The sequence below is a fragment of the Balaenoptera musculus genome, chromosome 13 (genome assembly GCF_009873245.2).
Source record: "Balaenoptera musculus isolate JJ_BM4_2016_0621 chromosome 13, mBalMus1.pri.v3, whole genome shotgun sequence".
Lineage (NCBI taxonomy): Eukaryota > Metazoa > Chordata > Mammalia > Artiodactyla > Balaenopteridae > Balaenoptera > Balaenoptera musculus.
The window spans coordinates 77472092-77499441 of NC_045797.1; the positions used below are offsets into that span (position 1 = coordinate 77472092).

Here is a 27350-nt window from a genome sequence, read left to right on the forward strand (position 1 = left end):
TAAGCTTTATGAAGAGTTTTTCATATTAAAAAAGGCAGGGAACAGGAGTGATCTCAATTCTGTTTTCACAAACTTTGGGGAAAAAGGGGAAGAAACAAAAATAGTAACAAGTTTTTCTTTAAAATAGGTAATACCTTACATGTTTTAAAAATATAATGTGAAAGGGCAGACAATGAATTTTTTCACTTTTATTTTATTTTATTAAATTAATTTATTAAATATGCTTTCATGTTTCTGTATGCAAAGGCAAGATTATATGAGTATGTGTTTTCATCCTTGCAGATACAAAAAGTAGTACACTAAGCTGTTTTAGGTTGCTTTCTTTGATTTAATGATATATTTTGTAGATCTTTCCATATCAGTACATAGGCATTTTCTCATTGTGTTTTTATGTTTCACAGTATTTAATCATCTCCTACTGATGGATAGTTGAGTTTTAACTTGACTTTTTGCTATTATAAATGGTGGTACACAACAAATAATTTTATACATGCATTATTTTGTATAAATTCGGGTTTTTGTTTTTTGTTTTTTTAATAGGATACACTCCATTTTGGCAGAGTCCCCTTTCTAGGGATTGTCCTTTTTTTTTTCACTCCTGTCAGCAGTGAGTGCCTGTTTCCCCACAGCCTAAACAATGTGTGATTATCTTAGATTCTTTTTGCTGATAGATATATTTCCTAAAAATATATATATACACCTCAGTGTAATTTTAATTTGCATTTCACTTCTATTAAATGTGGTTAACATCTTTTCATGTCTTAAGGACCGTTTATTTGTATTTCTTTTTCTGTGAATATTTTTGATGTGAGGAATGTATTTTATCTTTTTCCAAACGGCTGTTTAGCCATTTGAAAAGTTATTGGTCCTCTAATTGTTTTCTTAAGAATGGCCATAGGAGTAATATTTTTTGTATTTTTGCAAGTTCAAAACTATTTGTGTCTAGCTTTTGAGTTTGAAAGATAAGAGTTTAGCCTGGTATAAAAGCCTCGTTCTCCTGAGTATCTGTGTATCATGATGCTCATCTGTTAAGTTCTGTAACTTATCCAGAATGTCAAATTCTGTGATCCTTTCCTTGGTATACACAGTGCTTTTTTTAAAAATATATAGATTTAAGTCTTACTTCTTAAAAGTTTTCTGGTATTTTACTTTTAAGTATTTTCTGTTCTGTTGTCTAGTGTTCTTTTTAGAGGTCTTCAGTTATACATATGTTGCATGTATTTTTTCTTCTCTAGTTATTTTGTCTAACCATTTTATCTGGGTTTTTTTCCTGTTTTGTTTGTTTTTCTCATTTCTCATCTCTTTGTCTGTTGATGTTTTCTGTGTTGTCTGTTTGTTCCTATGCATCATCTCATTTTGTCTCATGTCTTTGCTTTTTTGCTTTTTGTCTACACTCCCTTGCCCCACCTTGGGTTCTGCAAGTTCATGCTTCTCCTCCTCTTGTCTGTTTGTAACCTGTTGTTTACCTATCTGTTAGCTTTGAATTCTTTGATTTATCTTTTCCTTCAGTTCTTTCATTTCTGCTTTGAGGTATTCCTTCCTGGTAGCACTTGTGTCTTGTTTTGTTTTCTTTTGTTTTAATTTATCGTGTTCAGTTACAGTTTTAATCTGCTTTGTGATGACATTGTTGTAATAAGTTTTCTTTGTCTGTAGAGAGAGTTTTGCTGCTCTTTCCCAGTGCTTTTTCCCCCCCATAAATATCTTTGTATGTATGCTTTGTTTGTGCTTTTTTTGTTATTCGTTTTTTAATTGGTTGGATTTTCTGGGACTGGACATTTGAAGGAAGATGGGGGACAGATCACTGAGAGCCTTGGCCAGGGTTCGCCCTTCATCCTTTGTCAGGATCTTTCTCTCTCTCACTACAGCAATGAGCTGTTGCCTCCACAGTAGCACCCTGAGAAGCCGTGTCTTCCCGGTCTCTTTGACCTTGTCTTGTTCAGGCTGGGGCTGGGGGGATCCTAATGCCCAACCTGTGTTCTTCTGTTCCTGCACTGGCATCTGTCACTAAGGGGAACATTTCTTGCCTTCTGGTGTGATCCCTTCCTTGCTAGAAGATCTGTATTTGCTGGTATTCTCTTACGGTCAGCCACTCTGGGCCCCACTTGGGCACTTTCTTCACTTACTTTCTCTGCCTTCTCTAGGGCTTGCACTTTGTTTCTGCCCAGCCCTGCTAACAGCTGTCCCCAGTCAGGGCTGCATGCTCGCATTCTGGCAGTGTATTTGTCTGGAGATTTATGAAACCTGCTACTGCTGGGCCCTCTCAGCACTCCCTGCACTCCCTGTTCTTCCTATTAAATATATTTGAGATTTTACTTTATGTTTCATTGAATTGCATTTATTTACTTAACATTTTTTTCATAAAATAGGCAATATCAAGAAGCAAGAGAAACCTATCTTGATCTGGATAACAAAGTAAGGACTTTAAAAAGGTTTATTAAATTACTGGAAGAAATAATGACCCATAGATATAAAACATATCAACAATTTAGAAGGTAAGTGCATTAAAAAATATTACCACATATTGTACATTGTTGTTTTTTCTTTGTTTTCACATTCTCCCTTATAAATAATAAAATTAAATTAAAAGAACTTGCATGATTTAATCAGAAAAGAAATGGTGGTAGTGCTTGGGATCCTGGATTTGAAGGGACTTTTATAGTGAGCTTTTTAAACTTAAACTGCATTAGATATGCTTTACTGGATAACTTATAGATGGCTGTTCAGTGTGTGCTTAAATGGGTCATTTGGAAGCTCATTGGTTCTGTTAACAGACTGTTTCACTCTTGGACATTGCATGTTCTTAAGGCATACGAGTTTTGATGGGACATGTTAAGGCAGTTTCTCAGTTGATTACCATGATCTACTAGAATGGTGTAGCTCCATGGATGCAGAATCTATGTTTTGTTTGCTGCTGTATCCCCAGTACCTACTACTGTGCCTGAAATATAGTAGAAACTTGATATATATTGGTTGAATGAATGAGTACAGGATCAGCAAAACTGGATGTCATTAATATACCCAGGAATGTGCAGATGGACAGAGATAAGTTAACCTCAGCTAAAATCACAAACAACAGAAATAAAGGACAGTTTATAGGGTAGGGTTGCCCTTTGATATACTTGGATCCAAGGCAGCCCTAGTCTTTCCGCCTAACGTCTGTTTTCCCCATGGCATTCCCTCAGTAACACGCGTTTTAACTGTACTTATACCAAAAACTATAATCTTAAGACTGTAGAAATTTTTTTTTTAATTTAGCTCTAGTACGTATGGGGAAATTCAAATAAAGCCGTAATGAGAAACAGGCTTTACGTGTTTGACCATATTCCTTAACTAAACTATAGCTTAGTTTTTGAAATGTGTATTTCAGTTTTATATGCATGTTATTAGGACTTGACTTGAAGAGTTTTTAATTTTATCCTTCTGAGGCTGCCTTGCAGTTTTGTTAGGTGGGACCAGAGCAGGCTTTGGTGGAGGACTGATTTTTTTCCTACCTGTGAAGCTGTGTTCTTCTGGGTCCTCTACTGATATGTTGTGAGGTTATTCCACTCGTGCCTTTGGGAATATGAACTATTCCTGGCTCTGGGTGACCTCGGGGGTTGTTTCTGCTTCTGTTGGGTGTTTCTCTCACCAGCCTTGGGCAGTATCCTCACACTGACACTGATGAGGAGGGTACTCAGCCTGAGGCTCTCCCACCCGCCTCTGTTGTCCTCTAGAGCTCGCTCTGTGCTGCCCTCTTTCCCACACTCTGCTTCGTGAACCGGAGGTGCCTTGGCCACCCAAGACTCCTAAACAGGAAGACTTCTGGACTCTGCTTGGGTTTCCACTCCCCTTTACTCTCAACATAAAAGTCATTTGGGGCATTCACGGGGCTCAATTTGTTTCCCATCTTTCAGAGATTGTTTTGACTGGAACTGAATGCGATGTCTGATGTCCAGACTCCAAAAACTCTTGCTTCATAGATTTTGTCCAGTTTTCTAGTTGTTTCACGCAGAAGAGTAAATCTAATGCCTATTACTGTGTCTTCTCCAGAAGCAGTAGGGTTCGTTTTCATATTGTTATTCAGAAAATTTTAGAATATTTTCTGTAAAGGTATTGGTCTTATTTAGTTTATTATCTTGATATGTTTCTTCACCACTGACATGTTTTATATTGTTTATCCAATCTTGGGAGGACAATAAAAATGGTCAAATTTTTAAAATTGTTTATCTCTTTACACTGGAGAACCTTGCCATTTTATGAGGACAGTCTCTTTTAGTCATCCCATGAGTGGAAGCAATTGAAGAATACATATCAGTATTGAAAGAAAGAAAAGTTAACGGAAAATTCTGAAAACCAGCTAGCAATAGTTGTGGCAGCAAAAGAAAACTCAGACTATCAGTATTTTCTAATGTGGAGATTTAATACAGTTTAGGAAGGGAATCGGGAGGGAAAAGAATAAAACGATAGTTATTCTGAAGAAAGGAGCCTTAGACTCATTAAGGAGCAAAGATGCTAAGAAAAATAGCTAGTCACTTGTCACCTAGATCTTATTTTCTAAATACCATTCCCCAACAAAAGGAATCAAGGCTCCTTTGAGAAATGGCTGATGATACCGGAGCAGAGCAGGGAAAGTATAGATGAGCCTCTTGCTATGCCAGAAAGTAAGGAAGTGCCCCCCAAAAATGTGGAGTCATGATAAAAGGACATAGGCAGCTTGAAGGGACTCCATTGGCAAAATCTGGGACAATTTGAAGACCAAAATAAGTAAGAACAGTAATGGATGATAACCCAATGAATAAAATAAGAACCTGTGACTGCATCCTTATAAATAGAAAGGTGGTAAGTAAATAAATGAGGAAGAAGGGAAAGCTCTTCCTTACAGCAGAATGCCATATGACAAATAAGTGAAGTTCACGTTGTGCTAGACAGTGCGTAAGGTATTACAGATACAGCATGATTAAGAGATTGCCTTTGCCCTTTTTTGCTACTGTAAAGTTAGGAGGAGACAGGCAAATGAATAGGCAGTTTACCATTATCTTAACACTACTAGAGTTTAATTCTCTCAAGGACAAGATTCATGCCTTCTGTATTAGGGTTATATATAAATTAGTTGAATGATTGATACATTCATATGGACTGGCTGTAATATAATGGGTTTCATTATATGTGGGATGATATCTTTATTCATTTTATCGATGTTTGTTTATTAAAAAAGGAAATGAAGTGGTAAAAATGTGGAGACATGAATGAAATATAAAGACACAGGCAAAAATCATCTAGAATTTTACCTATTAAATGGGCACCAGTGTTAACATCTTGGCATATTTTCATCTGGCCTTACATGCTGGTGTAAAGATCATGCTGAATATACAGTTCTGTATCTCTGTAATCTTTTTAATGTGCCCAATTTCTTTCTTCAAGGTGTTTGACTTTACGATGCAAATTGTACTTTGACAACTTATTATCCCAGCGGGCCTATTGTGGAAAAATGAATTTTGACCACAAGAATGAAACTCTTACTATATCCGTAAGTATCTTAACTCTTTGCATGTTAGTCATTAGGAGAATTAGCTGCTTCGTTTCTTTTGATGATATTTTGATCTGTTGTCATGGAAAACAAAATAACTTATTTTGAAGTTAAAGATAGTCTTTGCCAAAGTGTTGAAAATTAAATTGATTTTACTGACTAAAGCCATTACTTTAGCTTTTTTTTTTTCCCCCAGACAGCCACATTATTTTCTTATGGTGATAATTAGGAATTTTATTTTCAGTGACAAATATTTACCTTCTCTTTTCACTCCACTGGTTCCTTTTTAAAATTCATATAGCATTTTTTTTAACATCTTTATTGGAGTATAATTGCTTTACAATGGTGTGTTAGTTTCTGCTTTATAACAAAGTGAATCAGTTATACATATACATATGTTCCCATATCTCTTCCCTCTTGCATCTCCCTCCCTCCCTCTCCCACCCCTCTAGGTGGCCACAGAGCACAGAGCTGATCTCCCTGTGCTATGCGGTTGCTTCCCACTAGCTATCTATTTTACGTTTGGTAGTGTATATATGTCCATGCCACTCTCTCAGTTTGTCACATCTTACCCTTCCCCCTCCCCATATCCTCAAGTCCATTCACTAGTAGGTTTGTGTCTTTATTCCCGTCTTGCCACTAGGTTCTTCATGACCTTTTTTTTTTTTTTCCTTAGATTCCATATATATGTGTTAGCATACTGTATTTGTTTTTCTCTTTCTGACTTACTTCACTCTGTAGGACAGACTCTAACTCCATCCACCGCACTACAAATAACTCCATTTCGTTTCTTTTTATGGCTGAGTAATATTCCATTGTATATATGTGCCACATCTTCTTTATCCATTCACCTGTCGATGGACATTTAGGTTGCTTCCATGTCCTGGCTATTGTAAATAGAGCTGCAATGAACATTTTGGTACATGACTCTTTTTGAATTATGGTTTTCTCAGGGTGTATGCCCAGTAGTGGGATTGCTGGGTCATGTAGCATTTTAAATTACGTGGGACATTATAGAAAGTCTGTATTCTCTGGCCCCACTATAGGAAGCCAGAAAAGAATTTCTCAAAGAATGTTCGACCCCATGTAATTGTCTTTGTGCTACTTATTTTGGAAGGTATCCCTAGATCTAGCCTCTTTTGTATAAACGAAGCCACCACTTTCAAATTGTGGAGTCTGTGTGTCTGGATTCTATCCTAGTCACATGCATTAAAGGAGGAGTGTGGGATATAGCATTAAAAATAGTGTAGTCAGGAGGTCAAAAGCAACTACGCACTCTAAATAATTGGGGCAAACTTCTCAAATATTTGCTTACTATTCTTAGTTGCCATAAATTTTATACTTCCATTTTAATACTTAGAATAAGTAATAATTTGCCATACAGATATGCAACTAAGAACTCATCTAAAAATTTTTAAGAATAATAATAATTGAGAAAAAGAATGACAATACATTTAAAAATGGTTAAAAGTCATTAATTCGCCAAGTGGTGAATAAGCACATGAAAAAGTGCTCAGTATCGCTAGTCATCAGAGAAATACAAGTTTATACCATAGTAAGTTACTATCCCACTCCTGTTATTGTGACTAAAATGAACAATACCTTGTGTGGGTGAGGTTGTGGACTTAGAACGCTTACACCTTGCTAGTGGGAGTATAATTTGGTAGAACTAATTTAGAAACCTGTCTTGCAGGGTCTATTAAAGCAATTCCACTTTTCAGAACTCTTCAAAAACCAGTAAAACTTATCTACAGTAATTAAAGTCAAAATAGTGGTTACCTTTTAGGGGCTGGTAGTTGACGGGAGAGGACACAGGGAATCTGCTGAGATGCTAGAAATGTCCTGTCTTGATCTGAGTAGTGGTTACCCGGGTGTGTGTGTATATGTGTACGTATATGTCAGAATTATTTGAGCTAAACACTTAAGCTTTGTGTTCTTTACTGTATACGAATTATACTCTAGTAAAAGTGAAAAAAAAGAAGAAAATATTAGGTGTTTGGATAATTTATCCCCAGAGCCATAACTGTTCAAGACAACTGAAACTAGATTTTCTGACACTATCATCGCTGTTATTCAACAGAATATTATTGCTTTAAGAATCTTCAAGTTTTCTAGTCTTCATTTTACAAATAAGAAACCTGAGGCAGAAGTCCCATGATAGGTTTACTAATAGGCCAGGGATAAAATTTAGATCTCCGTAATTTATCTGGGGCTTCATTCATTAGAATGATACAAGATGCAGTTTGGGAGCAAAAGACTGCATCCTGTTACTTAGTTCTTACTTTTCTTTTGGGGGGTGTGTGTGTGTGTGTGTGTGTGTGTGTGTGTTTGGTTGGTTTTGTTTGGCTTTTTACTGCTTATGTTGCTTTTGTGTTTGGATTTTCATAGAGAATTCAGACTTCAGATGATAAATATAAAATTTCAGTGTATGTTTAAATTCAGAATTTTTTATAACCCTTAGAAGATTAAAATATAAGTGAATGCTCACTTGAGAACCAAATAATTTTTCAAATAGTGTTTTGGAAAATACGTGAAGCTGTATATCTGTTAAAACACATATGATAAAACTGGTTGGTGCTCTGTTTTTTCACCTTGAGTGCATATATGTATATCTGGAATTCTCTTAAAATGAAATCGAGTTCCTTCAAATGTTACTTATACTGTCTTCTTAGGAAATTATATGAAAATGTTATCTCACTAATTACTTTTATATTGTTCCCATGAACACTTACTAAGAGAAATTTTTAAAAGAGAGTTATGTATTTCAATTGATTGCTGCTGTTATTCTTTGACCAGTGTGAGCCTCTTTAAGTTGGTCCTGTGTCCTTGTGACATTCGGTAATTACTTTGAAAGCAGTTTAACCACTAGATGTCACTAGAATTCAAGTAATAAAAGATTAACTTTGCACTTAAAATGTTTGAGAAAAAGAAATAAAGAAAACGATCCCATTTACAATAGCATCAAAAACAATAAAATACTTAGGAAATTTAACCAAGGAAGTGAAAGATCTATACACTGAAAACTATTAAGACATTGATGAAAGAAATTGAAGAAGACACAAATAAATGGAAAGATAACCCTTGTACATGAATCAGAAGAATTAATATTGTTAAAATGTCCATACTATCCAAAGCTATCTATAGATTCAGTGCAATCCCTATTGAGATTCCAAAGGCATTGTTCACAAAAAGAAAAAACAATCCTAAAATTTGTATGGAACCACAAAAGACCCCTAATAGCTAAAGCAATCTTGAGAAAAAAGAACAAGCTGGAGGCATCACATTTCCTGGTTTGAAGCTATGTTGCAAAGCTATAGCAATCAAAACAGTATGCTATTGGCATAAAAATAGACACAATTGGTCTACAGTGGGACAGAACAGAGAGCCCAGAAATAAACCCAGGCATATATGGCCAACTAATATTTGACAAAGGAGCCAAGAATATACAATGGGGAAAGGATAGTCTCTGATAAATCGTGTTGGGAAAACTGGATATCTACATGCAAAAAATGAAATTGGACTAACGTTGGTACTTTTATTATTAAGCCTTTGGACTTTGGTATGTTAGATCTGGTTATGGTGAGAAAATGTTTTCAGTTTGATTCTCTCACAATAAAACAGAAACCACCGTTACACAGCTCACTGTTTTACTCTAAAATATTTTGAATAGATGTCATTTCCAAGTCACTAAGTGATTTTTTTTTACTATAAATTCATCCTTTCTAATGGTAGCCAATCTTTTTTGTAAAGAAATTAATCTGTTTTTTTCCTATACTTTGTTTTTTGTCAACTCATTCAAGGTTCAGCCTGGAGAGGGAAACAAAGCCGCTTTCAATGACATGAGAGCCTTATCTGGCGGCGAACGTTCTTTTTCTACAGTTTGCTTCATTCTTTCTCTGTGGTCCATTGCTGAATCTCCTTTCAGATGCCTGGATGAGTTTGATGTCTACATGGTAGTGTTGACTTTTAAATTCTCTAATTTTTTGTTTGTTTGAAATGTATATTTTGAAAGGAAGCAATTCATTCTTTAGTTTCACCCACAACAGAAAAGATCCTGCTCTGACAGTTTAGTCTGTGATAAGTGATAGAGAAGAACCAAAGAATTCCAGTTCTGTCCCTTGCTAACATACCACACTGGCAGGGACCCTGTCCTGGATTTGCAGCCTTTTCCCCAGTTCGCCTCCGTCTTCCGTTTTTACACGTAATTATAAGCAGTTCCCCACGCTTGCTTTCACTGACTCTCGCCACTGTTCTCTCCCTTCCTGCACAGCCACGCTTTTCAAAACAGCAGTGTGTGTAACATGAGGGAGCAAGAACACTGGACTTCGAAGTTAAAAAACTGAAGATTGAGACCCACCTCTGTCACCAGTCACCCAGCTGACTTTGGACAAGATATCTATCCTCTTTGGGCCTCAGTTTCTTCAGCTATAAAATAAGATGATTAACCTTTCCTACCTCGTAGGGTTAGAGCGAGGCTCCAGTGAGGTCCTGTCTGTAATGTGCTCACTGTGGTGCAGGCACATAGTAGGGCCTCCCAAATCAGCTGTTAATCATTCTCTTTACTGCTTCTTGCCTCCTTCTTTACTAAATCCACTGTAACCTGGGTTTCGACTACAATACTCCAGCAAAACTTGTTTAGCAAAAATCATAAGAACTTTAATTTGGTGAAGTATATGGCACCACAGACTGACCTTCCATCTCTTAAACTGTGTCTTCTTACCTCCTCTTTGTTCTCAGTGTGCCAGTCTGCCTCCCCTAATTCGGGTGCCCTTCAATGTTTGAGGTCTTCTTTGTTTTTCATAGTGGTGTTAATTTTCCTGGATATCACGTTCTACCTACCCCTGGCCCACGCACACACAGGCACACACAGTCCCACAGCCTGCTGTCTACGTTTGGATCCCTCCCAAAGCTAAGCATCTCATTCTGACATCTCTCTTGTTCTCTGGACCCGTGTGCTCGACTACCTGTGAGACCTTATCTAGTGAACAGCCCACATCTCAAACTCAGCATGTCTGAGTCTGAATTTTTCTACTCCAGGCCTTTCTTTTCCTGAATTCTTTTCCTTGATTAGTTGCAAATTGCCATTTCCAACCCAACACCTAACTGCAAAACCAGTGATTTATCTGTGATTCTTCTTTCCTTGTTACACATTAAGTCTGACCTCTGTCTCGTCCTCTCTAAAGTATCTCCCTGGGCCCCGCCCCCTGCTCTTCCTGTTGCCTCTCGTGTCCTCACCCCTTGCTCGTTGTCATCGTTTCCTGTCCAGACTCTCAGACTTCAGTCCTGCCCCTTCTCAGTTCCTCCTTCACTGTCTTGCCAGGTTTATATTTCTAAAATAGATCTAATTGTGGTCACTCACTTGCTTGAAGATCTTTGGTTCAATTCTGAAGAGTGACTTTGAAACCCTTCGTGATGTAGTATCCCCTGACTTTTTCAGCTGGACTAAGCCGTCTGTGATTTCCCAGACACTGCGCCTCTGCGCGTTGTGCTCTTCTTCGCTGTGCGTCACGCTCCGACTCGTCTTTCAGCACTCAGTTCGGCTGTCCCCTTCATGTAGCCTCCATGGCCACCACCCTGCCAGGCAGGATGAGGGGCTTCTCAGAGCTTCCTCAGCACCGCCTGACATCAACTCGTGCAATTGCGTTATTTTTATATTTTATAGTATCTAATATTATATATTATACACATTTTATTATTATATATATTATATTTATATATTTTTCATTCTATTGCAATCCCCTATTTTCATGTCTGAATCACCCACCAAATTTTCAATTTTGAAGTTATCAACTCTGTCTTAATCATATTTCTAACTCCTAATGCCTAGCCCATAATTAGGATTTAGAAAATGCTTATTTACGAATCAGAATTCATATTTGTAAGTGCTATACAATCCTTCAGTGGTTTTTTTTTTTCCTATGCTGTCACTGCTGAAGATTAGTTAGAAATTCCTCTGAGATTTGGCTTCACAGCTGATTCACAAATCATAGATGATTGCTCTTTCCATATAATATTTTTGTCCAAAATGCTATTATGTAGACTTATCACCCATCTTATAGGTCAGATATAATTCTGAACAATTTCTTTCTCTTTCAGAAACTTACAGGTTCTTAGTCAGAATGACATTTTGCCTCATTGAAATTATTCAGAAAAATGTACCCAAGTTCTGAGAACCAATCCAGTGGAAATGAATAAATATTTCTTGGTGCATTGGCAGCTTTTTTATTAAATGATGGGCTTCCCCAAGGCATTGTTTTGAAAGGACAGTTTTCAGTTTGGGCAAGCTCTGGTCACTTCTGTTAACGTTAAGTTAGATTACTTTAGGGATATGCCTGATGGAAGAATTTATAGAGTAAGAGCCACTGAGCAGTGTAGCTGGGATGCAGGGCCCCTGTCTGTCTCCAGAGCCCAGGTTCTAAACCGCCACGCCGTACGGTACGGCCACATGTGGTTTCATTTGTCTGTGTTTTCAAATTTCAGGAGTCTTCAAGGGAGGAGAGAGGTACTTTGATTTTTGTTTTTTCTGTTATTTAACTCAGAAAATGTAAGCACACAGTTTAATTCCTGTAGTCAAAACCTGTTATAACCAAGCATTTTATCCCTATACGCGGATGTGCTGTTTAACTTATTTTAAAGATTCAACTGAGAAATTAGTCTGTAAATTCAAATTGATTCACATTGTACAAATTGTAGAAGGTGATGGGGACAGAGTTTTTAATTTTTATTTATTTATTTATTTATTTATTTATTTATCTATGGCTGTGCTGGGTCTTCGTTTCTGTGTGGGGGCTTTCTCCAGTTGTGGCAAGTGGGGGCCACTCCTCATCGCAGTGCGCGGGCCTCTCACCACCGCGGCCTCTCTTGTTGCGGAGCACAGGCTCCAGATGCGCAGGCTCAGTAATTGTGGCTCACGGGCCTAGTTCCTCCGCGGCATGTGGGATCTTCCCAGACCAGGGCTCGAACCCGTGTCCCCTGCACCGGCAGGCGGATTCTCAACCACTGCGCCACCAGGGAAGCCCCGGGACAGAGTTTTTAGAACACCTTAATCACTGAGGGAAAACTTGAGAGACTTAGTAAGTTTGAATCTGGTCACCTTTGATACTGTTCTCCTGAGTAATTAAATATTACTGTAGAAATTAGATTCACTCTGCAACATCTAGTTGTATGTTTTGACTATTTTCCGATTATTTTAATTGTTAAGTATATTTGAGGCAAGGGGCTATATACTTTGACTATAGAAATTCCTGGAAGATACACGTTATTCAGTTATTTTCCCCTAATAATTTTAGATACTATCTTTCACAGTATGTATGAATTGCTTGGCATCATAGATAAGATAATGGATGATCCTTGGGTAAAAATCCAGGGGTTTGTAACAACCAGCAGAATGCTGCTTTCACAGGAACATGATTGACCCAGCAGCAACTCTGACTTCTGCCTCTGTTCTCCAGGATATGGTTAACCGTAGAATTGCGATGGACATGATACTCAAGATGGCAGATTCCCAGCGCTTCAGACAGTTTATCCTGCTTACCCCTCAAAGCATGAGGTAACTTTTTAAAACTCTTCTATGAATTATATATATATCAAGTATATAAAAGGGGGTGAGAAATCTTTTATATTCTTAATTTTAAAATGCAAATGCATAAATGACCAGTCAAAAGAAAAATTAACCCCTAAACTAGTTCCAGAAATCGAATGTAGTTTTCCCGTATTAGATATTTAAAATTTTGTTTGTGTTATCTCCCATTAACAGAGGCAATTTAATCGAATATGATTATTGACTTGTTAATATTTCTATTTTGAATCTGCTCTTCTGTGGTTATCATGACCCAACTAATATAAAGTAATTTTAGTAATTCTGCTTAGACTGAAGAAGCAATTCATGATTTTCCTAGTCTTGATTCTTTTCCTGGTGACTTACAAGTAGCAGTCTTCCTAAATGGAGAACGCTGCTCTGCTGTCAGTCAGCATTTATTAGGTACCTCCATAGTGTCAGGCTCTGTGTCACTTAAAAGTTGATATTCTTTCTCTAAAGTGGTCACTCGATCGTATGGGGACTCAAGTTTATGACTGGAAATATTCAGGTGACTCCTTCCTGACTAGACAAGGAGAATAAGAGAGATAGTTGATACATAAATCTCCTTCATTTTCTTTTTCCTCCAAACTGAAAACCCGTGGCATTTAGCAGGAAGTTAATTTTTAAAAATGAAAATTTATTTCCCTATTGCAAATTATATTTCTCCTAGAATTCCAGATATCAGACATATCCCCCCATTAGCAGCCATTTAGACATATATTTTCATGAGGTAGTATTAGAATTTTTCTTTTTTTATGAAAAAATTTTCTTGGAAATCGGAATAATTAATTTTGCTTCCTCTAGTTCACTTCCAGCAAGTAAACTGATTAGAATTCTTCGAATGTCTGATCCTGAAAGAGGACAAACTACGTTGCCTTTCCGACCTGTGTCTCAAGGAGAAGAAGAAGACCGGGGTTGATTTACTGTGGCTGACTGTGCCACACCCTCATGTTGAAAGACGTGTAAGGGGAGACGCCTGGGACTATGGGAAATAAAATGAAACTGAAGACATTCTGCGGTGAAGGACTCACTCATGTATCTGACACAATAAGCCTAGAAGACCGGCCACAGCCCGCAATTTAAAATTATAATTACTTTGCTTTGAGAAAATCAACTTCATAGTACTGGTTTTAGATCTTTTTGTTTGTTATTTTAACCATCTACTTTTATAGATTCTTTTTCAGAAGTTTAAAATTTTGTACATATGTACATGTACATATCTGTTTAGTTTGGGTTCATTTCTATAGTATTTTGTAAGAATTAAAATAAACATTTGATCACCCAGTTATATTTAGTTTTGCTTTTCCAGAATATTACATTATTCTCACTGCAGGGGGTGGGGCAGCGCCCAGACGGGCTGTGAACAGGGACCAGTTTACAGTAGATTCATTGTCTGTTTTGTGCTTACTAATGAGGAGGGACCTACACAGAACTGTAGGAACTTTGGTCACAGTCTCTGCAGAGGTCATTTTTAACCCTAGAGATACAATTGCAGATTTGGACGGTAGTTTTAATTATTGTGTTTCATCACATTTAAGATGCTCTCTATTAAGGCACGTTGTCAGAGCTTTACTAAAGCACTGCCAATCCTGACACGGTGTCTTTCTCTGAGTCCCTTAACCATCATCCACCCTAAGTGTCCAGCCTGTGTCGGAACTGGGTTATGACCCACTGGTGCACCCTGACCTGCAGCGTGATTGCTTGCTTGCTTTAAAGTCCCGCAGTTTGCAGTCCAAAGCGTCTCAAGCTCTGGCTCAGCCGAGCGAGGACACAGGCCAGAGGCACTGTGCAGACCAGGCTGAGGAGAGGGCTGGGGAAATTGGGGCAGAGGACAGCTCCCCCTGGAGCAGAGAAGCAGCTGGGAGCCAAAGGCCCAGCTGCTGATAGGGAGCTGATGTCAGTTACAAGACACACCCTGATTTTAGAGTTGTTAAAAAGTGTGCTTCTTAGAATGATAAAATATAGCCTGTTGTAAGCAACGGTATTTATGAACCTTTTTTTAAAGAAAACATGAGTAGAACTCCTTGCATTCTCTATGTTTGATACTAGGATTAGTGCTAACCTTTTTAAAAAGACGTGGATATCCAACAAGAAGAATTCCCTATATTGCTAGCAATAAATATTTGTGAAATTGAAAGGAAGTATTTTAAGAAAAAGACAGTTATTTTAAAAGCAGCGACACTTCTGTAGTTACTGAGAAAAACTGGATTTTGTTTGTGGTGAGGGGAGAGAGTCTAATTTAGTCTTAAGTTGAGATCCATTGGTAAATGAGAAGTCCAGAAAGTGTGCTTTTCTAATCTTAAGAATTTACAGAAAGAGAAAACGTGTGCCGCATGTTTTAAACATCCTCCACTAACAATACAAAGTCTGATTTTTTTTAAAGGTACATTTATAATTCATTTGTATCAAAACTATTTTAACATACATGTGCTTTTTCAAATAAAAAAAAAATGAAGTAGAATATACCAAATGCATAAACTTTTATTCGCTAAACAATTTCAGTGTCTGAATTTTTGTGATAGTTTTTTAATGTTGTGCTTCTTAATACAGAATGGGAAGTAGACTGCTCAGGTATCCAGGCATCTCTTGTTGAGTTGAAGATTATTCATTGCTTTGGCCTCACAAAGTTTTGCTTTCAACTATCATAAGTGAAAATATTTTCAATTAATATTCTAATTAATGGTAATATTAATTGGAATAAAAAGAAATTGCTTTTTTGAAATATGTGTAACTTCTAAAAATAAAACTTTAAATTTATCTGTAGTTAAAGTCATCCTTTTGTGAATTGGGGAAGATATTATAATTGACAGAATCAAGCCCCTTCATGAATAGTGACTTGAATACTTCATAGAGATGACTCTTCTACCCCTGGTTTTATCAGCAGGGCAGGTGTGACTGAACTGAGTCGTGAAGTCCTGGGAAACAAAGAAGAAATGCTGCTTTGGACTTTTAAATCCTACCTTCTCATAACTTTGGGTTAGACATGATGAAAATCGTTCTTAAAAATGACAAATGTGATTAGTTTTAATAAACCAACATTTAAGGAATATTGTTACTCATACTGATCATCAACACTACAGATTGAGGCACTGCATTCTTCTGAAGTATTTTCCAAATTTTCCCTTCTCCCTTCCTCCCACTCCCTGGTGCCTTTTTGCATGTCTTCAAAGTGTCTGGGCTGTTTGTATATGGAGACCGAAATGCTTCAGTTCTGCATAAGAAACTGTTGCCTGGGACTCACAAACTGGGTCAGAATTGTTGCTGACTATGGTGAAAACCAGGTGATCCAGAGTGTCTGCTTAGAAGTTTCCCTGAATGCGAATTAGACGTGGTAAAAATTAGTACAAATTATGTCCTGAGTCAATAATTTCCTGGTTAGGTTTTTGACTTGTTTATTCATCTGCTTAGAGGCCTATACTCTGCATAACTCAGATTTTCAGAGGAATTGGTTTGAAACCTAGAGTTCTAAAAGTTTAAACAGATTGATATTTCATAACTTGAACTAAATGCCTGTGGACTTGAAGGTATATCAAAATATTTTTTGATATATCTTTGAAGAGTTTTGTTCTTTAAAGAGTGAATATAAATTAGTTGTTTCTTTGAGTCAGCAAATGAAATTTTCTTAATTTTATATAATATTGATACCTAGCCTATTTCGTTTTGGCTCTGACATCTGGATAGAATCCATAGATACTAAAGCGGCCTGAGAATACTCACTAATCATCAAGCTTAAGGGACCTTTTGCTGCCCAAGTTTTCTTCAGTTTAAGGATACAGAGATTAATTCATTAACATGAGTAAGTTCCTGCCATGTGCTAGGGACTATTTTAAGCACTGGGAATCCGACTGTAATACGAAATCTGCCCTCATGGAGCTTAAAGTCTAGTTAGAGAAACATAATACCATGTATTATATCAGATTATGGTAATTGCTGTGAATAATAATAAAGCAGGATAAGGAGTTGAGAGTGGAAGGGAGTGGTATTTTGGATGAAGTATTAAGGAAAGACTTTGCAGAAGGTAATGTTTAAGCAGAGGCCTGACACAAGCGATAGAAGAGCCATGGAAAGATGTAGGGTTGACGGTTCCAGGCAGAAGAAGTGAGTGTAAAGACCTTAAGGTGAGAATGAACTTCATGTCCAAAAATCTCAAGACCAGAGCTTAGCATAGGGAATGAGGTTCAGAGGCAAAGAAGTAAGATGGTTTCAGGTCCCAGGCAGGTTTTCAGACCTGGTCTGGTAAGTATTTTCAAAGAATCCCTCTGGCTGCTGTGTGAATAGGTTAGGATTAGAGTTGGGCAAACATGGAAAGAGCAAGCAACCTGGAGGCTTTTGCAGTGACCCAGGTCAGAGGTCATGGGGACTTGGACCAGAGTGGTCGAGAGAGAAGTGTTCAGATTCGAAGTCCAGAGGCAGTGAGACTTGCTGATGAGAATACAGTTGACCCTTGAACAACACAGGGGTTAGGGGCAGTCAAAAAGCCGAGTTTAATTTATGGTTGGCCCTCCATATACGCGGTTCCTCCTGTCTCCCTTGCGCATCTGTGGATGGGGTAGCACTGTAATATTTACTATTGAAAAAAATCCGCCTGTAAGTGCACCCGTACAGTTTGAATCTGTACTGTTCAAGGGTCAGCTGTACTGTAGAGTTGTGAGAGGAATCAAGGATCATTGGCCTGGGGTCTGGGGCCTAAAAAACCGCACGAGTGGTGGTGTCATTCACAGAGCTAGGGAAGATGCGGCTGTGGAGAGCTGGGGCGGCTGTGTAGGAGAGCGATGGATGGCTGGTGGGGAGACGTATGGCAGCTCTGATCTGAGCAGGCAGCGTTTGAGACAACCATTTAGTTAATCGGGTATTTGATGGGTAACTTTACGTTGGTAAATGTAAGAACTTGGGAAACAATAACATAAGGTAAGAGTCTCGAGATCTATATTTCGCCTGCAAAATGCTGGGAAGAACCCAAATTGCATGCCCAAAGTATATGGGAAACTGAACTGCTTGCACAAAAGGACCTAAGGGAACAGTGTGTCATTTTATTTAGAAGCTCTAATTGACTGTCATTTTCTCACTAAACCCCTGCACATCTGGTGCGGTAAGGCTCTCTGAAGAAGTCTATTTAAGCGTGTGTTTTACCTCCTGACATGGTTTCCAGCGGCGTGGAGGAAATCAGCATCTGGCCTCTTTAAGAAAGTGGTTCATGTTATTCATCTAGAGACTGTGATCCTGAATGAGGGAACTACAGGGAAAAGGAAGCCTTAAAGCAATATGATTCCCTTTTAAAAACAATTTAGAGATATTTAAGAAATAAAAAAGAGGAAATATGGAAACTTAGGTCTTCTAAACGCAGAAAGAGTTCAGGCTAGAATAAAAGTAAGACATTTGGGGGCATTTTCCTTTCAGAACAGCAGCAGGAGTTAAAGAACCAATTAACATGGTAACCAAAAGAGAAGCTGAGTATAAGCTGGAACTGATAGAACCCAGGCCCACTTCAATGATGAGAGGATGCCCACAGCTGGTCCTTTCTGAAGGGACCACAGGCTGGGAGGGACCCTGAGGTTCCTGAGGATGCCCGTTGCTGAGGGGCGTGTGTGTGTGTTTAAACGGAACTCAGTTACAGAAGTTGTGTTAAACACACCCTTCAAACAAACAAAACAACTAATACTAAACTTTCTTTGGGTTATTTGTATGGAAATATGTTAATGTAAATGTTTCAGACATTACATGAAATTTCTAAAAATCTTATATGTTCTGGTATAATGTTATAAGTCATAATTCTAGTTATTACTTTAAAATGTATATCTCAGAAACAACTGAATTTCCTTGTCAATTGCATTATTATGAACTTTCATCAGATCTTTAACCGTGGTCATTTTTAAGTCTTTTGTCATTTACAGACAGTTCTGGGTGTACTCTGATGCTTTTACAAAAATGTTCCTATAAAAGTGTTTTATCTTCAAGGAATTCATGGAAAAGACTCTGACAAGTACAGGTTTCTGGTAACTGACTGTACTGCTGAACTGAATGAATAAGCATTTTCAGAACTCTATTGAAAAACTGATGAACTCATAAAAGTGCTAACAAAAGATCAAGATGAAAAAAAAAATTAATTACATGGGACTGAGTGAACTGATGAGGATGAGTATAATTTTTGTGACTTTCTGTCTGAATTAAAAAAAAAAAATCCCACAAGGACCCAGAGGCAAAAAAATATACAAATCAATGTTCACTGCAAAGTAAAGAAGCTGTTACAGTGGAGGATTACTGGACTGAATGTCAATATTATGACATAGTATGAGTGTGTTTCGTGTTTGGTAATTGCAATCATTGTTGCTTTTTGTTGTGGTCATCCATTTACAATGCTTGGTGTTAGTCTGTTTATCTCTTGTAAACATAAAATACAGTATGTGTGAGTGTGTGAAAAAAAAACAAAAAAAAACACACCCTTCAGTTCATGGCTCACCTTCATCTCTGGTCCATGCCGTACTTATTTCCTTTCACCTCCCGTCTTCATTCCCTGACGCAGATTGTATTTTCTGAAGATGACCACAACAAGAGATCCCTTCTGTGTCCTTCCAAAACCTTGCCTTGCAGAGTCTAATTCCCTTCTTAAACTAGACAGATTTGTATCTCACTTATAACCATTAGAATGACAGCAGAAATGTGTAACTTCCAAGGCAAAGTCAGAAAAGGCAATGAACAGAAGCGGAAGTCCCACCCTGGTCTCTAGAACACTCGTGCTGGATCCCTGTGCCACCATGGAAGCAGTCTGACTTCCCTGAGGCTACCACCCCATGAGGAAGCCTGAACTAGACTAGCCTGTGTGGGGAAACCACACGGAGAAGCCCTGGGACTACATGAAGAGAGGTGCCCAGCCACCGTCAGCTGCTCCAACTCCCAAGTCCCCCATCTCACTACAACTGCAATAGACCTCCCAAGCCAGAACTGCCCAACGGAGTCCTTCCTGACATCCTGGGCCAAACAACCATGAGAGATAATACAATAATTATTACTTCAAGCCATTAAATTTTGGGGTGATTTGTCACATAGCATTAGTAACAAACAGATTTAGGTATCTGAAAAAAAGAGTACCCAAACAAAAATAAATATAAACCATGTGGCACTGGCTGGAAGGACCTTGAGGAGGGTTAGAGTCACAAATGCATGAATCCAAAGGGCCTTGAGGAAGATGCTACTGGAAGCCTAAAGGGCCTTGGGGAGAGTGTTAGCAGAAACTTAAGACTTTCAAGGATGCTCTTGGTGACAGCTAAAAGAAAGTAAGGAAAATGCCATCGGAAGCAGGAGCAAAGGGGACCCTTGTTATGTAGCGGTGGAAAGTTGGCATCACTGATGCCACAGTAACATTGAAAGTAGGAAATGTACCTAATAAACTGGTGATCTAGCTGAAGACATGTGCAGGTAGAATGTGAAAAGTACCTCCTGGCTTCTTGCTGCCTATGACAAAATGTGAGAGGGGAGAGATGAACTAAAGAGCAAGCAGTTACATATAAGGAGCCGTGTTTTATTCCCACACTCTTCCAGACGACAACTGGTTTTTAAACTATAGTGTGGCTTCAGTGCAAAATTAAATCCAGGGTAGAACTGTAAGACCCTTGGTTAGGACCTCAGAAAGATCTAAGGCAGTGCTTTTAGACCTTTTCAGACAGAAAAAGGGCCTTTTTCTTTTTTTGGTGGGTGGGGGGGCAGGACTGGCTTTAATTGTGTTGAGAAAGGAAAGTGGCTGTGATATGAAAGAGTTAATGAGGTTAGAAATCTAGAAGGAAATGGAGCGGGACCGGATTACCAGGAGGAATGAAGGCCGCCGTCAGAGAGAACGGGGACGTCCCTGTGCGACCTCCAGGCCAAACAGAGGTAATCCACTCAGGGCCCGCACGTGGTGGGCGGGGGCCAGCAGCCAATCTTAGAACCACATCTGTCACCGTTACGCAGAGCAAGGGGAGGGTGTCATCACGGGGCCCTGGAGGGGGCTCCACCCACAGCCGGGGGGCACTGGGAGTGCCCACCCCACTGCCAATCAGCCACGTCAATCGCGGTGACAGCTGGCCTGCTCCCTCATGGCTGCCTCCCTGGGGGGCAAGTGGATGCAGGGGCTGCAGACGAAGGCCCACGGGCCGCGTGACAAGGACACCTGCCGAGACAGGGCCCCATGCGTGTGAGGAGGCCAGTGTGGCTGTGGGGTCACTGGTGGGGTGTGGGGGACAGGCTTCCTGGGCTGGGCTCCCCAGCCTCGGTTCATCCTTGCCGAGCTGCGAGTGTGAAAGGGCCTTTTTCTAAGGGCGTGACTTTCAGCTCCTCTCCGTTAAAGAAGAGGCTTCTAAGAATATAAGGGGTGTTGTTCCTTAGTAGTCACACAGTGAGCCCCTTCTAATGGAGTGGGTTTTATAAACTGATACATAAAAAACCCTTAAGAGTTTTTTTTTTTTTTTAAAGAATAGTATCAGCTTAGACTGAAAGAGACAGTACAAAAATGAAAAGAAGGTATTGGACTCCTGAACTTTTATGGGCAGGCCGTAGGCAGAGCAAAGTCCTCAGCTATAAACAGACTACTTTTTTTTTTTTTTTTATAAAAAAGGAAGGCTAACTCAGAGGGTAGGAACAAGAACACAAAATGCAGAGCCAAAAGCCATGGAGAACAATCTGCAGAAAATAGGACTCAGTCCTCATCAAGGAACTTACAAGGTGTACGTGGCTGGATTTCAGAATTGCTATGGACCAGAGACTGCTGTGAGCTTTCCAGTTTCCCCTTTTTTGAAAGTGTGTCTCTATTGCAGTTATACTTCACCTGTCCCAACATTCTATGTTGTGTAAGGGGGAAAAGGGGCAATAATTACCCATTGGGTTCACAGGCCTTTGGATCAAAAAGAATGGTACTCAGTGTGCTGTACCTGATGAACCACATCTGAGGAGCCTGTAGATGATGAGATTTGGGGCCTCCAGCCTGACCCTGAAGTCATAATGGGGTAAGACTTTTGTGGTTGCCTGGGAGCAGGTGAGTGCATTTCGTATGTGGAAGAGATGTGAATTGTGGCTACGGGGCAGACTGTGGCTGATCGTTTTCCAGAGAGGGTGGAAACATCTCTCCTGTTCTTCTAGAAACTTGTTGTAACCTATCAAGACATAGAGTTTAATTTCCTTCTTGACTATGACTAGGTTTGTGACTCTGTTGTAACCAATAGAATGCTGGACAAGTGTTACTTCATGACTACTGAGGCTAGGTCAGGAAAGAATATGAAACTTCCAGTTTCTTCACAGGAATACTTGTGCTGGAGAGCTGAACCATCAGGCAAGTAGTATGACTGCTCTGAGGCCTCCACGCTGTGAGGAAGAACAAACTAGCCCATGTGGAAAAGCCCTGAGGCTGGAAGAAGAGAGATGCCCTCTCAACTCCCAGCTGCTCCAGGCACCTGTTGCAGCTCAAGCTTCCATGTGACTGCAACTGCACGAGACACCCCCAGCTAGAATCATCCAGGTGAACCTTCTCAAATTCCTGACCCACAGAAGCCATGAGGAATAATAAAATGATTGCTTCTGTTTTAAGCCATCACATTTTGGGGATAAGATGTTGTGATGCACACCCTGGAAACAATTCCAGTGGGATATTTGCTTTTATTTTATGTGCCTTTTGTGTACTTTTGTGAGAATGTCTTTTTCATTTATATGTATTATACGGTGCAATAGATTTTATTGTTTCTTTCTTCCCCTTTCAGCCTTGTAAAAACATGTGCTTGTTGCTGTGTGTACATCAGTTTCCAGCTGAAGCCTGGTACGCCGCAGGGTGCGTGCACCACGTCTTACCTAGTCCTCTAGTCGTGAACCACTAGGTTGCCTCCAGGCCCCACCCCAGAAACAGAGTTGTCACAGACATCCTGGGACAAGTCCCCATACATCCTCCTGTGAGAGCTTCTTGGGGCAACACACCCAGGAGTGGAAATGCTGGGTCAGAGGGCATACGTACACTTATTCTAACCAATACCGCTGGACCGCTGTCAGGACCCTGCCCCAGTCGACACTAGCAGAGCAGAGAGGACTAAAACAAGCACAAAACAAGATGTCTGTTTGCTGGCCCAATTTCTACATTTTATTTATTTATTTACCAGTGAGTCTGCTGCAGGGTTTGTTTTTCATGAGTGCCCCAAGTACCCACGTGGCTCACTTCCTTCACTTGGGTCTTCCATTAGTGTCACCTAACCAGCCTATAGGAAATAGCCACTGCTGCATCCCATCACTCTCCCTCCTTCTTTATTTGCTGTGCTTTTCTTCATAGTTCTTACAATTAGACATTTGTGTGTGTGTGTGTGTTTATTGTTTATTGTCTGTCTCCTCCCATACAAATGGTGTTGGGTGCACAGAGGGTGATCAGTGAAAATTTGCTATGAATTCATTGCCTGGAGCTTGACTCAACCAAGTGCCTTTCCAAGGAGTCTCCCCAGCTCCTCACCCCACCCCGCCCTCAGTCAGAGGAGAGCATATTGGGAGGCACAGAACATCTCTCCTTTGGACTCACCAAGCACAGGGGTTAAGGGCACCAGGACATCCTATTAGCACTTGGGACTGTTCTCTCTGGGGGCAGACGTTTGTTTCTGTCAGGGTTTCAGGTACCGTCGTTGCCCTGAATGTTTGTGGGGAGGTTTGCTCGCTCCCAGTTTCTTGTTGAATGGATGAATGGAATCATCAGGCCCTACTCTGTGGTCTCATTTAATGATCCTAAGACAGACAAAGGAGGAGTATTTAGAAAAAAAGGCACTCCATAAAAAGTGAATAATTTAGCACTGTACTGTCTGATACAATAACTACTGGCTACACGTGGCAAATTAAATTTAAATTAATTAAAATAAAATGAAAAATGCAGTCCCTCAGTCACACTAGCTGAACTGGAAGTGCTCAAAGGTCACATGTAGCCAGTGTAGGTACAGATGTTTCCATCATCCGAGAAAGTTCTACTGGACAGCACTGTAGAAAGAAACGGTCTCATTCAGGCTTGTTCTGAAAACGCAGGCCCGCCTTTAGAGTTCTTGATGGAATCTCTCTGCCTTCCTTCCTCAAGCTTAAAAGGGTCAGGATTTTGTTCCACCGTTAAAACAACGAGTACACTTTTGATTTGGAAAGACAGCTTTTTGGAGGACGTTTCTCAGCCAGAGAAGTGTGTCCTCCACATAGTTGTGTAAAACATAGTGCGTGGCTGGCACCACAGTCACACTGAGAAGACATGTATTGTCATATGAGAATGAGCAAGTTTTATGTTTTATTTAAACTTTACACGCCATATTAATTGTCCCTCTTTTGAGGGCCAGGATGAAGCATTGGGAAGTTGCTTTTTTCCCTTTGGTTGTCACTAATTCTTTGAATTCCCAAGTTGTGTGTTCAAAGGTAAATTTAGTAAGTTGTTGCCATGGACCCTTGACAATTATGAACACCTGTTTCAAACTTAAAATTCTGAGATAAGAACTGAGGGAAAAAGTCAAATGTTATAAATTTATTTGGGACATCTATTGCCACCTCTTTGGAAGCCTTTGAAAATTCAAGCAAAATCAATACACATACATCTTTTTTTTTACTTTCAATAAATAATATCTTTGAGTATATGTATATATAGATAGATATATTTAATTAATGAGTCATTTAGCAGTGTTTTTAAGTTTTATACTGCATTAATTCCAACACAGCTCTTTCCAGATTCATAGGATGCAAATGAGGTAAGAATTAAGGCAAACCTAAAAGGCATGCAAATTTCGTACATTTATATTCACTGATAATACAAGCTCTTGTGTGTGGACCACACAGAGGAGTCAAGGGCCTCTCTGGGTGTCTGTCCAGTACTATTTTACAGGAGAATGGTGACACAGCTTGTAATTCAGTTACATTACCATGAGGGTTTCAGTGCTACTAACATTATGTAATCAAGGAGACACGAGCATTAGCAAAACATGAACAAGAAATCATATAACTCTTTGCAGCACATTTCTGCCCAGGCTTTGGAGGAGGAAGGTTTTTTTTTTTAATGAAATGATATCACACATATCACATTGTGGCAGGTTGTTTGTTTTATAATATATGCTTTTAAAATTCATTAGCAAATGACATTCTCATGCACACAAGTGTTTCAAACACAAGAAGCAAGTCCATTTATAGGTAGTCCAAGCAATATTTGTGTGTGTGTGTGTGTATGTGTGTGTGTGTGTGTGTGTTTATGTGTGTGTGTGTGTGTGTGTGTGTGTATGTGTGTGTGTGTGTTAATAGCTGCAGACTGAATGGAACATTGAGACTTTTGTGCAGTCCATAGCGTTGACCTCTGCTCATTTCTGAATGTCGCACTGCAGAAGTAATACGATGGAAGGGTCGCTCTTTGCAGCTTCTTTGAATTCATCCAGTGTGATCTGGTCGTCTTTGTTCTTATCCATCTTGCTGAAAATCTTGTCTACTCGCTGCTCAGGCGTGAGGCCATCCTCATTCATTTTCATCATGATCACGGTGCCCACCATTTTGTAGATAGCCTTGGGAAAACAGGAAACAGACCGTAAAGTTCTCCTATGATAGCGTAAAGAATTTAAATTGACTTCAAAGGACTCCTTAAATGGTTTAAAGTAAGATAGTGGTGTAATCAAACCTGTGTGAGTCTCATGACCAATTGGATAGAGAAGAATTTCATGTGATCCCCAGGTTTCTGACTGGAGGAAGTGATTAGGAAGAGTAGTGGTGAGATCAAGAATAACGGATTAGGAACAGGTTCAGGAAGGAAAATGATGAGCTCAGTTTTAAACATTCTGAGTTTGAGGTCAGATGAGAGGCAACAAGCTCTACTCCTTGGAGATTTAGGAAAAGATGAAGTGTGGTCCCAACTTACAATCTGTTAAGAAAGCAAGCAAGGTGGACCAGTAAAATTTAGCCCTGAAAGAAGTTAGTTTAGGGGGATCTGTGAATCAGGGACTCTGTTCATAAGTCAAAGAACAGAGTAGGAAGATTCCATTTTCCAGTTCAATTAATTGTGCATAATTAATTCTCCAAATGGGAATTAAATGTAGAAATGAGTTTCTTTCTTAGGAAAGTGCCTTAAAAAAATAAATGCTCATCTACACAAAGACCTGCAGGGGAATATTCATAGCAGCTTTTTAAATAATGGCCCCAAAGTGAAAACAGCACAAATGCTCATCAACTGGTAAACAGATAAACAAAATATGACATATCTGTACAACTGAATACTATTTTAGCAACAAAAAGGAATGAAATACTGATACATGCTATAACATAGATAAACCTCAAAAAAAAAAAAGCCAGATATAAAAGGCCAAACATATATTCTATGATTCCATTTATATGAAATGTCCAGAAAGACAAATCCATAGAGACAAAGTAGAAGGGTAGTTTCCAGAGTGTGGGGGTACCAACAGGCATGAGGGACCTTATTGGGAGAATTAAAATATTCTAAAATTGGATTACGGTGATAGCTGCATACTTCGGTAAGTTTACTAAAAATCATTGAATTGTAAAGCTAAAATGGGTGAAGTTATGGCCTGTTAATTATAACTCAATAAAGTTTTAAAGAATGCCAATTAGAAAGAGTAAACCATAACAAGAGTTTCATTGAACAAGTAAAATGTCTATTGAGATAAAATATATTTTGTTTGCTCATTTTTGTAACTAGAGTGTGTTGATTTATGGTAGAAAAAAATCTAGGACATTTGACTTTAAAAGAAGCAGACTATTGGGACTTCCCTGGTGGTCCAATGGTTAAGACTCTGTGCTCCCAATACAGGGGGCACGGGTTCGATCCCTGGTTGGGGAACTAAGATCCCGCATGCAGCATGGTGCAACCAAAAAAAAAAAAAGAATCAGACTATTGACATTTCATTTGAGGGACAATTGGTAGAGGGGGTCCTGATTAACCTAGAAGGCTGAGTGGTATGTGAGGGAAAAGCAGACACGCCTGGACTTTAAAAAAGAGACAGATGGGTCATCCACACATGCAAGCTGCTACTCTCACTCTGTCCTCCGAAGGGTGAAATGAAAAGGGCTTAAAGGAGCAATGGGTAGAAAGGCTGTTAGCACGACAAATGCACCATTGATGAAGACACGGCAGAAAGAAATGTAAACCCAAAAAGTCCACCCTGGACCGCATCTAACAACTCTGAACATGGCCAGGTCTCATTAACCGTATCCAAGATGCAGCCCTGCAATTGGGATCATGAACATGACAACCAGGAAATGACGTTCCAGACGCAGACTCACACTTCACACCAACCTAGGCCAAGGGCA

At 39.3% G+C, this 27350-nt stretch overlaps 2 protein-coding genes across 2 annotated transcripts in view; one reads left to right on the top strand and one right to left on the bottom strand.

Moving 5' to 3' along the window:
• The window catches only part of SMC6 (structural maintenance of chromosomes 6), a 76038-nt gene extending 61942 nt beyond the window's left edge, over positions 1-14096 (top strand). Inside the window, exons 23-27 of the mRNA XM_036872878.1 lie at positions 2367-2492; positions 5401-5506; positions 9307-9459; positions 12958-13055; positions 13890-14096. Of these exons, the coding sequence (XP_036728773.1) occupies positions 2367-2492; positions 5401-5506; positions 9307-9459; positions 12958-13055; positions 13890-14004 (598 nt within the window). The 3' untranslated portion in view covers positions 14005-14096. The remainder of the gene's footprint in view (positions 1-2366; positions 2493-5400; positions 5507-9306; positions 9460-12957; positions 13056-13889) is intronic.
• A 10429-nt stretch (positions 14097-24525) lies between these two features.
• Positions 24526-27350, bottom strand: part of VSNL1 (visinin like 1) — a 100521-nt gene continuing 97696 nt past the window's right edge. The window contains exon 4 of the mRNA XM_036874085.1: positions 24526-25591. Within this exon, the coding sequence (XP_036729980.1) occupies positions 25394-25591 (198 nt within the window). The 3' untranslated portion in view covers positions 24526-25393. The remainder of the gene's footprint in view (positions 25592-27350) is intronic.